Here is a 12,748-nt window from a genome sequence, read left to right on the forward strand (position 1 = left end):
GAAAAGATCGTCGTGTGTTGAAATATTCAATATTTAGTATTGACTTCAAAATAATTTGATGCATGTTTGCAAGATGGGAAGCATGTATTTTTCATTGTCATTCCCCCTTTTTTTTTTCCTTTTTAATTTTTCATTTTAGTAAAGATATATATTATGATGGATGAAGTGTCATCATTGGACCAATAATTGAACATAATAATAGGAGTAATAATTTATGAACCACACAATGCTCTGTTCTTGACTTCTTTCCTTCAACTCAACTTAAACTCAGAACCAAATCTCACCTTTATTATTATTATTATTTTTGGCCCTGCGGCATGGCTTTGGATCAAACTAGTTAGTTGAATTCATCAATACAATCTAATGAAATTATAAAAAAAAAAAAAGAGAGAAAAATGAAAAGAACTCAATACTATGTACACTTGAGATCCCTATTTTCTATGAGGTCCTAAAAGACATGACCCTTTGGATCTGTTCTTAGGCCAAAAAGAAAGGAAGTGTTTTTGAATGTCTCTTCCTTGTTTTGGTTTTAAGCATGGTCTTGGTCTCTTCTTTCACCAATTTCCTCTCTTGAAAAGTTGAAACCAATTTTGAGAGTTTTATAGTCACCCTTTTCTCCATATTTAGAAATTTGGCACAAAATTAGGAATTATTTGGATCTTGTTTTGTTGATATGCTACTTCTTGGGATATAAGGTTATGGGTAACCCATTTTTGGGCATGGCAAAAGGACCATATTGAATCCCATTCTTTGCACCTAAAACAGACCACCTACAAATAATGACAAAAACAAATCACATTTTAGGAACATTGTAAACACATAATTCTTATTATTATTGAAAAGATGTTACTAGTAATAAAATTAATTTTTTTTTAAATTACCAACCTGTACTTTGTGGTGAGATGATGTAGAAGCACCAAGATCTCTAACTTGGCCAATTCATTCCCAGGACACATGTGGATCCCACTGCCAAATGGCATAAAGGTATTGGCTTTTGGAGAAACCTGGCAAAATAATAATAAAAAAGGAAATATTTTTATGGTCTGTAAAAAAAAATAATAATAATATAAAATGTGGTAGGTAATTGAGTATTTGATAATGCAATATTACCTCAAATCTTGAAGGATCAAACTTCTCTGGTTCTTTGAAATGATTAGGGCTATGGTGTATGTTTCTGAAGAGTGGTAACACTTTCCAACCTTTTGGTATAAGATACCCTGAAGGAAAATAATTCCAAACAAAGAATCTGTTAGTCTAAAATTATAAAAATGGAAAAGAAAAAAGAAAAAGAAAAAAAAAAGGGTATTGACCTTGATATTCCACATCTTCAACTGCTTCTCTAAAAGTAAAAGACAAAATAGATGCAACTCTTAGAGTCTCTTGTATGACCCTTGAAGTTATTGGCATCTTCTTGGTATCTTCCCAATTCAGACCCTTCTCATCACCACTTTCTTCCTTTCTCTTCACTATGGACTCTTGCTCCTCCTGTAAACCCCACACAAAAATTAAAAACCAAAACTAAATAAATTTATAGAGTAAGATGGATGATTTTTTTTATCCCAATTAATTTTGAGATTCATGTTTTCATAAATTCTCTTAATTTTTTTCCATAATTTGTATCCTATAAGATCTTCGCTCAGGTAATATTAAGGAGATAAAAAAACAGTCAGAACTTATTTTATTTAATATTCATTAATTATCGCAATAATTAATAAATATTAAATAAGACAAGTTATAACTGTTTTTTATGATTTTCTATAGTTACCAAAAATTTTTCTCTATAATCATGAAATCTTTTTTCTTTTTTGGTTTTTACCAATTTGAAGATCCTTTCTCTTATAACCAATGATACTTCTAGTTGAGAAGGATAATTGGAAAAAGAAAACATGGAGATAGGGTAAGAAAGTTGCATCTTGCATGGATATGATATAAAAGAGTGGGACCCAAGAAAGAAGAACACTTACTGTGACAGCTTGAAGGACAGTGGGATTTTCACCAAGGTACTTCACAATCCACGTCAGCACAGTAGCTGTGGTATCACGAGCTGCAAAAATAACTCCAATTATGTTATCTGTTATTTGCTCGTCGGTGAGTCCAGCCTTCTCCTCCATGAATGAACCAAGCAAGTCTTTGTGTTCTTTCTTCTTCTCTCTCCTATTCAATATTATCTCACCCACGATCTTCGCTATTTCCTTCCTTGCTTTCATTGCTTTGTTGAACAGCGTCCCTGGAAGGTTAATTGGCATTGAATTGTACCCTTTTTCGAGTGTGTAGTAGCACCGTTTTAGATCCTCTCTGTAGTGGATTTCGTCCTTGCCAAAGATTGAAAGCAGGGCAACGTTGAAGGTGTACTGCAATCAATCATAAAGAAAAAAAAATTTAATTTTGATGAATACCCATTGTTTCTTTTGCTCTAAAGCTTAGAACTTTACAAGAAATTAGGAAAGAGAATAGCTCTTGATCCCACTTTTTGGTTACAAACCAAAAGCACTCTTAAGAGAGAGAAAGAGGGAACATGATAATGATGGTTTTCTATGAATTTTGTGATTTTTTTTTTTAATTTTCTAAGAATCTCGCGATACTAGCAGAATTGGAACTCTTGACACTTGTTTAAGACGAGCAAGTGGATTCCAGAATTTGGTGCTTAATGTCAACAAAACATGACTTTTAGAGAAACAGGGGAAACAGAGGAACTCTGTTTTTTTGGTAACAGAGGAATGAAGTGAAGTGAGTGGTGCTTACTGTTTTCATTTCAAGGAAAGTAGTGATCAAACGTCCTTGGCAAGAGGTGAGGGAATGTTGGGCTATGGATTCAATGTCGGTTATGATGTTCTTGATGGCTTCAGGCATGACGGTTCGAAGAACAAGCCTCCTCAAGTTAGCATGGTACTCTCCTTGATGGAAGAAAATTGCTTGCTTCCCTAACATCCTCTCTTTGCTCGCCGGGAACGTTGGCTTGAACAATTGAGCTTTGTTTAGAACAAATTTCGCTGCCTCTGGGCTCGAAATCATAACACATGGACACCCCAAAATGTTGGACTTGAACATAGAACCATACCTATTATCATAAACAAATATATGTTTTAGGTTAACAACTTCACATGCAAGTAACTATAAACTAGTACTAGTGTTGTGTTAATAAGGAATGAACCTTTTGATTTTGTCGGCAAAGAAAACATTTGGGTCTTGAGAATACATTTGAAAAGTTTCACCTATGTATGGCCAACCCATGGAGCCAGGTGGGAGTGGCAAGTATCTTCGTTTGGAAGCAAAAGAGGGTTTTATGAAGATTCTAAATAGAACAATGGAGAGCAAAGAAGCCAAGATGCATAACATGGTACTTAGTTCCATTTTTGTGTTAATAATAATAATAATACTAAATAGTTTTGAGTAATGGAGGCTTGCTTGTTATTGATAAGAAGAAGAAGATGAATGATGAAATATTGATTGATGGATGTGTGAGTGAGAGTTGAAACATTTTGAGGTATTTATAGGCTGGTTCGGTTTGAAAGTGTTATTTACTAATAATAATACTAAATTTGATGAGTGATATGAAGTAGGAAGAGAGGGGGAAGGAAGAAAAAAAAAAAAAAAGGAGGCTTTCAATTACAGCTCGATTTCCACACACGGAATCTCTGATTCCAGCTCATTCAAGTATTTGTATTTGGTCTAATTTAATTTTAATCTTGAAAGGAAGAGATAGAAAGAGAAAGAGTGAGCACGTGTCAGAAGAGTGTATAGTAATATAAGTAATGGATATTAAGAGGTTAAAGAGTTGGGTTGACCGCCTGAGATATGATATCTTATGATATTGCTGGATCTACTTATTGGGAAAAGGGAACTTACCCTACTTCCTAAGGAACCAAATTCTAGAGAACACCATAAATAGATTTTTAATTTTTAAATAAAAAATAAATAAATTTTTTAATTAATTAAAAATATAAAAATAATTTTATATTTTTTAAAATATAAAATATCTAAATTTAAAAAAAAATATATTTATCTTTATATATTTAAAAAAATTTTAGATATTTTGATATTAAAAAAAAGATTTTTATATTTTTAATTAGTCAAAATTTATTTGTCCCGAATTAAAAAGTCAAATTTATTTATCTTTTTCTTAAATATATATTATTTGTATCATTCAATCTTTTAAAAGTATTGTTTTAGGTATATCTTTTTTTTTTTACTTTTAAATACAGAATAAATAGATTGAAAAGAAAATGATATTTAAATTTCAATATTTTTGTTTTTTTTTTTAATAAATTTTATATTGAATACTTTGATTTTTAACAATTTTTATTATTTTATAAGTCTTTAAAAATTATTTTTATCAAATAGATTAATTATTCTGTCGCTTTTAATTAAACTTTTAAAATATATTATAAAAATAAATTAATCCCTTTTAAGACAATAAAAAGATCAAAATCATAATTTTAAAAACTACTTCTATATAATAAAAATTTATTGGATAATACATTGGTGTCCGACTTAAAATTTATTAAGAAGTAATTTAATTTTTTTTAAATATCATCTTATATTCTAGATACAATTATAAAATATAAAAAATATATAAATAAATTTCTGATTATTAATTATATATAAAATAATCTATGTAAGAAAAGAGAAAACAGAAAAAAAAGAGATAATCTCAATACTGAAGCGACTTTTAAAAAGAATAAAAACAAAATAAAAAAAACTTAAAAGAGTAATTTTTCAGCGTTGAAAGAATAATTTATTTTATAAAATATCATCTTATATTCTAAATACTATTATAAAATATAAAAAATATATAAATAATTTTTTTATCATTAATTATATATATAAAATAACCTATGCAAGAAGAGAAAAGACAGACATAAACAGAAAAAATCTCAATACTAAAGTAACCTTTAAAATAAATAAATAAAGCCAAAAAGAACTTGAAAGAGCAATCTTTCCAGTGTTGCTTCAATTTTCCTTTTCCGTACCATGTGGATTCTGTTATTTTTTTAAGTTGTGATGCATGCAATGCTTAATTCTTTGAATTGATTATTTGCTAACTATGTTTCTCTTTCTTTAATTTAATTTAATTTTCTCTCCTCACTACTCAATCAAACTTTCTGCCTAACCTTACCTTCCCTCCCTTGCAACTCATCTTACGGCACAAAAACAATAAAATCCACTTTATGTTTTAACTAATCCGAGGTTTATTAGGTCAACATTATATTTGTTCTATGTACATGTTTAATTATTACCTTCAAATTTAGGAAAGATATATATAGTACACAAAGAGAAGTAGTAGAAGAATTTTCTTGTATATATATTTTATGGTAGAAATTTAGGTTGTAGTCAATTTCATGTGAAGTTGATATCTAAGAGCCGCTAGATGATTTGACTGATTTGACTAAATTTTTATCTAACAATTCTAAGATATCAACTTCACGTGAAGTCGAGCTCATTTTAGTTTTCACCGTATTTTGTTGTTTGGACAGTTCAAATAGTGTGTATATATGGAGTAGGTTTGATGGTTTTAAGTTGATCCTTTCACATTAATTAATGAGGTTGGCAGCACCAACATTAAACTAACAAAATTCATTCAATAAGAATGTAAAGCAGAAAGAGTCTTCAGCCCTAATGGTAATGGATGGTCCCCAAAACAATAACTTTCTGTTTCCTCTTAGTGAATACTCATTTATGTATTTATTTCTTTAAATACTTTTTTAACAGATATTGTTACTATTGAATGTATAATAAATATAACTATTTATATATCTTTTTTTTTCCTTTAAATAAATTATTGCTCCAACAACTTACAATAATACATGTCCTTTGAAAAAAAAAACAATACTACATGATTAATAAAATTTATTATTTTTTATATTTAACTAATAAAAATATTTTTATACTAAATTTAAATTATAAATCCTAATCTTGGATACTAACTCTTAAAACGATAAAATTCTACCCTCTAAATCTAACAAAAATTAACATTAAACTAACAATAAATAATACAAATTTAAAATATTTATTTATTTTCAGAGCATACAAAAAAATTTCAATCAAATATTGGAATTATATATTCATGCATGAAACTAATTTAGGATCTATCACAACCGGAAACCAAGGAGAAATTAATAATTAGCTGTGTAGAAAATAATTTGTTCCTAGTATAATTATAATTTTTTTAATTTATTGATAAGATAATTAAATTCTAAATATATTATTATAAAATAAATTAGTCTCTTTTAAAACAATAAAAAAATCAAAGTCATAATTAAAAAAATACTTTTATATAATAAAAATTTATTGAATAATACATTGACATCTCACTTAAAATTTAATTGAGAACTAAATCAATTTAAATATTTTTTTCGTAAAATATTATCTTATGTTCTAGATATAATTATAAAATATATATAAGAAATATATAAATACTTTTTTTGTTATTACTTGTATAAAATATTAGAATAATATTAGAGTTCTTAGGATTTAAAGAAATTGAAAAAAAAAAGGATGAATACTTGAATAGTAATTTTATTATGTCTTTTTTTATATTTATTTTAACAAATTTAATAATGTAATAATTTTATTTTTTATTGTGTCATCCTAACTTGGTTACATTATATAATACTGTGCCATCTAATCTCTACCATAAAAAATTATTCAGACCACAAAAAAATAAAATTAATAACGAAATTTTATTTAAAATTGATAACGAAATTTTATTTTAGTGTGTATAAATAATTTGTTAAAAAATTTAAAAATATATCTGTACTCCATATAAAAATTTGAACGTACTTTTATCTATTTTTTAATTATTTTTTCAAATTATTTAATTATTACAATATAATGTCAAATATATTCATACAAATGAGTAGTAATCAAGAATAATATTTCAAACATGTTAATATCGAATTTGATCATAGTCATCAGTTGCCATAAGACACCGCAACAATAATTTATATAATTATAACTCAAATATCAAATATGTCAACTACGAACTTGTTGAAGTGCTAAGGATTTCAAGCACAATGATTTGAATTTGACTTTGATTTGTAGGAATCGAAAATATTTTTTTCTTTTAATTTATATAATGTACCTCAAGATATGTAATTTCAACGTCAGATATATCCGTATATGATAGTATATGTTAAGAAAAGTATAATAGATTATAAGAATTTTAAAATTGAATTGCAGCTAGTTACATGCATTTTAAACTGAACAAATTTTGATCCATCTTAGAATTGATGTTTTGACTTTAAATTACATATATAGTATTGTAGGAGGATAGTCCTTAATAATAAAAATATCTTTAATAATAACTGATTACAATTTTATTTTACTCTTTAATTCTTTATTATAAGAAGATGGTTAAAAATAAATTAATATATTACTCTTTCTGATTGAGTAAAGTGAGTCTAAAATTGAGAATAATTATAGGATTAGTCATATGAATCTTTTTACTTATTATCAACAAATTAAAATACTTGAAAAATTTAAACGTGTTTTAATTAAAAAAATATTACGTGATTATTATTTTTTATTTTTATCTTATATTTAAGTTAATAATAATTAATTTTCTATTTTTTAGATTAAAATATTGATTCTCTAGTTTTTATTTATTTATTATATTTTTTAGTTATTTGTGTTAAATTAAAATATTATAATAATTACAACTTTTTTAATTTTTATAAATTATAATTATTATTTTGTCTCTGTTGAGAGACAAATTCTGATTATTTAAAATATAAATTTAAAAATTTATCTTGATATTTGATACCTTTACATGCTGCACATGACATATGCATGTGGCGAAATTGATAACATAACTACGTGTCAATGTCAATTTAAGGTGACATACTGGAATAACCAACAGAAAGCTCAAGACGAAGTAAGATGATAATTCGACTCTGAGGATGATTGTGATAGTGAATAGGATGGGAGACCTCAGTAAAATTCATCAGCACCATTTGACCAAGTTTATCTGCAATAAATCAAGATATGAACAATTAATTTTTTTAAAATTAAAAATAATTTCTGAAGCATTTACACAATGACTTGGACAACTATAAGATATATAGTTGAAATTTCGTTAATAACTGTTGATTTGGATAACTAAAAATGCATTTGCAGATTCTAACAGCTTCAGACTTATTTTGTATCACTTTTAGAGGTAACCAAAAAAACAGATCCACAACTGGCTTAGAATGCATGCATAATAAAAGTGATTTCATATAAGTAAGTGAACATGTAAATAGAAAAGAAAAAAGAGTAAAATTCAGTTCTATATGTTTTCAATGAGTATGAATAATATGAGCACGGTAAGGGAGGTGCTTTTATATATAAACAACACATTATCAATTAATTATAACATAAACTAATTAAAGAGATTTAACTCTAGTTATATAAAAGACTAAAATACTTTCTGTACAGAAATATATACATAATAATCTAAAAGTAAATAATACTATTTGTGTGAATAGAAATTTATACTATCCTGCCAATACAATTCCTTCATGTTTTGAGGTCCATAAATCATTTAAAGAATAACAATCCACTCCAATGATGTCCACCTGACAAATATATATAATAAGTTTTCACAAATATTACTTTTAAAAGAATTCTTGTTTCTTGAATAGCTAAATCAGAACAAAGATATGAGGCTTATAATGAATTTGATATGAACAAAAATATAAAAATAGAGAAGAAAAATAAACTGATATAAACTAATGTAAATTTAAATAGCTGAATGTACATTGTATTGTATTGAAAAGTTATTAGCCTACTTGCAATGACAGAACATTATTTATAACTACAATCATTCTTAACAAACTAAATATAAACTAAATTTCGTTAACTATTTTACAACAGTTTTTTGTAACATACGTTTCTGAAAATTCTTTGAATCAAGTTTTAGCCTTGACTCCCCCTCAAACTAAGTGAAGAACTAGAAATCACCTTCAGTTTGGTTTTAAACCTATCAAACTTGAGAATGAAATGTGACATATAACCTTCTTTTATTTATTTGATCTCTCACAAATTGCAAGTTAAGCTCACAATACATACTATGTTTGAGTTGGTGCCAACGCCTTGACCAAAATCTGCATCAGCAAAGTCAGTGGATTTAAAAAATATTAATCCTTGATTGATTGTATTTTTAACATATCTCAATATTCTCTTCATATATGTTACTAAACACTGCAGGGTTTCATCTGAGTAGAAAGTAGAGCTCAAATTTCGGATTAATCATTCTATTTCATCTGAGACGGTATTGTTTAACAAAGATAAACATTAGACTGCAATAAAACCTGAAGAACTAAAATGTCTAATATTAAAAATCTCGAAATTAATTTAGATAATTACTCTTGCATTATTCATCAAACAGTTAGTACTACTAATTTAAAACGCATTTGACTTTAATTTCTCTAGTTTATTAATTGATGTCGAAAAAGTCAACCCTGTGGTCCATATGGATCCTTCTTTCTCTACTTGTATAAAAGAGTATTAATTATTTAAGAAACCCTGTTTAACACTCTCTATCAATATTACATATCTAGAATCCTATTAATTAAGCTAGCTGAAACATCCATCTCCATGTTCTAACTATATACTCATAATTACAATAAAGTATTTCAGTATCTTATTATGATTTTACTTTCTACTATTGTCAAACATAAATATAGACGTGCCTTGTGAAACCATGTTCTTGATTTGGTACTTATTGATTAATTTTTAAACTATACTCCACCTTATTATTGGGGTGACGAACGGGTCGAAACCTTGCCGTGCAAGCCACTGAACTAGAGGCAGAGAACACCTTAGAAATTAAACTAACACTAACAGAGTAGAAAGCGTTTCAACCAATATTTATCTCATATAACAACTCATCAAAGGACGGGTCCAACTTCAAAATTAAGTCTAACCAAAATAAATTAAGTCACCTTATATTGGGGCAATACATGAAACATTAGGCCCTCGTGTTTAAAAAAAGAAGGAAAAAATATTCTAGAAGCTTTTGTTTTTATATTAAAAAAAAATACTTAAACTCTCAATCCATAGTTTAGGTAGGTTTATGTTCTTTACTTCTTTCATTTTTCTCCTTGTGATCTTGGTTTTGTTTATACAATTACCACTTCGCTTCTTGTTTAATTTCTTTTGGTAGGAAAACAAGTTAGAGACACAAAATGAAATAAATAAATATATAGTTGTAAATTAAAATGATAAAATAAGAAAAAAAAAAGAAAAAAAGTTAAGAGAAACATTTTTTGAGTTTAAAACGGTTAAAAAGTTTTGAACATGAAATATATGTCATGTCAAACCAATCTAAATATAACGAAAAAACTACCAAAAGTAGCCATAAAGTTTACGAACGCCGATAAAAGTATCCATAAACGAAGAAAATTAACGATGTACCCATGAAAGATGGGTTCCATATGACAAAAGTATCAAAATCCTGATTTTTTAATAAAATTTCTAAATTACCCTACATTCAACCTCAACTCACTATTTTAACCTTTCATAACTCAATTTGCACCAACTCTTACCATGTAGTCCAAAACTACTCCTACAACAAACCAAACCAAAATCAATGATAGTGGTAGTGGTGGTAGAGGATCGGACCTCAACCGATTCACTTATAAGTTTACAATCCATACCTAAACTAAATCAATCAAACACCAAAAAATACTCAAAACATAAAAAATTTTAAATTCATTCATCCAATTTCAATTTACTTTAGCAAAACTTGAAGTAGAAATAGCCATCAACCATAAAAAATCAACAAATCCATTCATCCAATTTAAAATTTATTTCAGCAAAAATCAGAAGTAGAAGTAGCCATCAACTGGATCTTCTGTAAATCAATCTCAGCCTTTATAAAAAATAGAAATAGATTTAAAAAAAATAGAACAATATCATTTTAGTAGTAACTAAATCAATTTCTGAAAAGAAGAAAAATAAAATAAAAAATGTTTTAAAAAAATACCTTTTTCTTCGCCGACTATAACATCGTCAATGGCAAAACCTCCATCCACAGTGCCGCCTCCTTTTCTTCTCTGATTTCTCTTTACTGAACCCGCTTTCTGCATGCAAGAGCAACACGACCCCTCTCTCTTCTCAGCCGTGCGACGACGGTGTTCTCCTCGGCTGCAACAGGCGCGCCACGGCGACATTCTTCTCAGTTTGGGTCACAGGTGTGCGATGAAGGTGTTGTAGTCACCTTAAAAGTGAGAGGGAGAAGCAGTGAGAGGGGAGGAGATTGGCGATAATAGAGTAGGTGGGTGGCGGACGACAATGAGGAGGTAGGAGGAGAGTTCTGTGACTTTGTGAGGGTTTTTGAGAGAGAGATAAGCGAGGAGAGAGGAAGAAAAGAAGAGAGGGAGTGACGGTAGAATAGAGTCAGGGTGGGGTAATTTGAAAATTTTATTAAAAAATTAACAAAAAATTAGGGTTTGGATACTTTTGCCGTACGAAACCCATTTTTATGGGTACAGCGTTAATTTCGTTAGTTTATGAATATTTCTGTCGGCGTTCGTAAATTTCATTGGTACTTTTGGTAGTTTTTTTAAATATAACTAATCCACTATAGTACTGAACTCCATTTAAGAGTTTGTCATTAGTTAATAAATTGCTACATGTACAAAGTAGGATTCAAACCTCCAACACTTAGTTAAGCGAACTAATAAGCTAACCACTAGACTAACCAACCCAACTTGGTTAATAATATATTTTAACTAAATTGATGAAATTGAAAGATGGTATGGCATTTGGCATGTTGTCCATGGTTGGGTCTATAGTGGGCACATCCGCATGCGCACAACCTTATACTTTATTTACAATTAAAAAAGTTTAATAGAAATTCAAAAAGAGAAAATAGATATTAACACTAGATGACAGCGAAGCTACAATATTCACTTTTTCATGGAATTTTTTAGAATCTCAAATTCTCAGTGTGGAGTGTGGACACTGGACAGTGCATAACACCAAGAAGTAAATAAATATAAATGAATAAAATTGTGTTAGAAAGTGTATTGTTGTCCCTCCCCTTACGTTGGATATAGAAGTGGTCCAAATTAAATGGAGATAATTAATTAGTAGGTTCCAATTTAATTAAAGCTTCGATAAAATGGTTAATGGCCTTAAAGCTACCTAACTGTCGCAGTTACGTGATGCCTTATGCTAATATGTTGCTAACACACTTGTTACAAAAATATTTAATTTTAATTTTTTATATAATAAGAATAATTAAAAGAGGGGTGCACCATGACCTTTTTTGTGAGATTGCATTGTAACCTCAACCTATTTTTAACAATTTGAATTTAATTAGAGAATTAATTATTTTTTGGCCAATATCAATATAGTTAATCTCAAATCATATGCCAAGTGAATTTACAGAATAAATTTCGGGATAGAAATTATAAAAATCAGATATGTATGGTTTTTAGATATTTTGTTAATTGATTATCGATAGAATTTTTTTTAATAGAATCACAATTTAACTTGCTTTAGTGAGATGAAATGAGGATTAGTTAAATCATAAAATAAAAAATAAATTACTGTTAAATTTATAATTCCACAATAACTTTTACTAGTTTGGGTTAAAGATACATTTGATATTAATATTGGTTCATAAAATTATATATACTTGTATCTTAATTTAGTTCTAAAAATTTTAATTTGATTAATTTAGTTTTTTAAATTAGTATTCGTGACTCATATTAATTTATTGCTCTATTTTCGTCGAAGAATTGTTAACGTATTGAAATAG

At 27.8% G+C, this 12,748-nt stretch overlaps 1 protein-coding gene across 1 annotated transcript; it reads right to left on the bottom strand.

The window, feature by feature from the left end:
- Positions 1-261: 261 nt before the first annotated feature.
- On the bottom strand, positions 262-3,465 carry LOC130982092 (abscisic acid 8'-hydroxylase CYP707A2-like). The gene is made up of 7 exons (XM_057905949.1): positions 3,152-3,465; positions 2,743-3,058; positions 1,965-2,351; positions 1,311-1,485; positions 1,111-1,217; positions 886-1,004; positions 262-770 (listed from the first exon to the last, which is right to left on the bottom strand). Exons 1-7 carry the CDS (start codon positions 3,349-3,351, stop codon positions 677-679), a joined length of 1,398 nt encoding a protein of 465 aa, XP_057761932.1. The 5' UTR covers positions 3,352-3,465; the 3' UTR covers positions 262-676.
- Positions 3,466-12,748: the final 9,283 nt, after the last annotated feature.

This window comes from Arachis stenosperma, chromosome 5 (genome assembly GCF_014773155.1).
Source record: "Arachis stenosperma cultivar V10309 chromosome 5, arast.V10309.gnm1.PFL2, whole genome shotgun sequence".
NCBI lineage: Eukaryota > Viridiplantae > Streptophyta > Magnoliopsida > Fabales > Fabaceae > Arachis > Arachis stenosperma.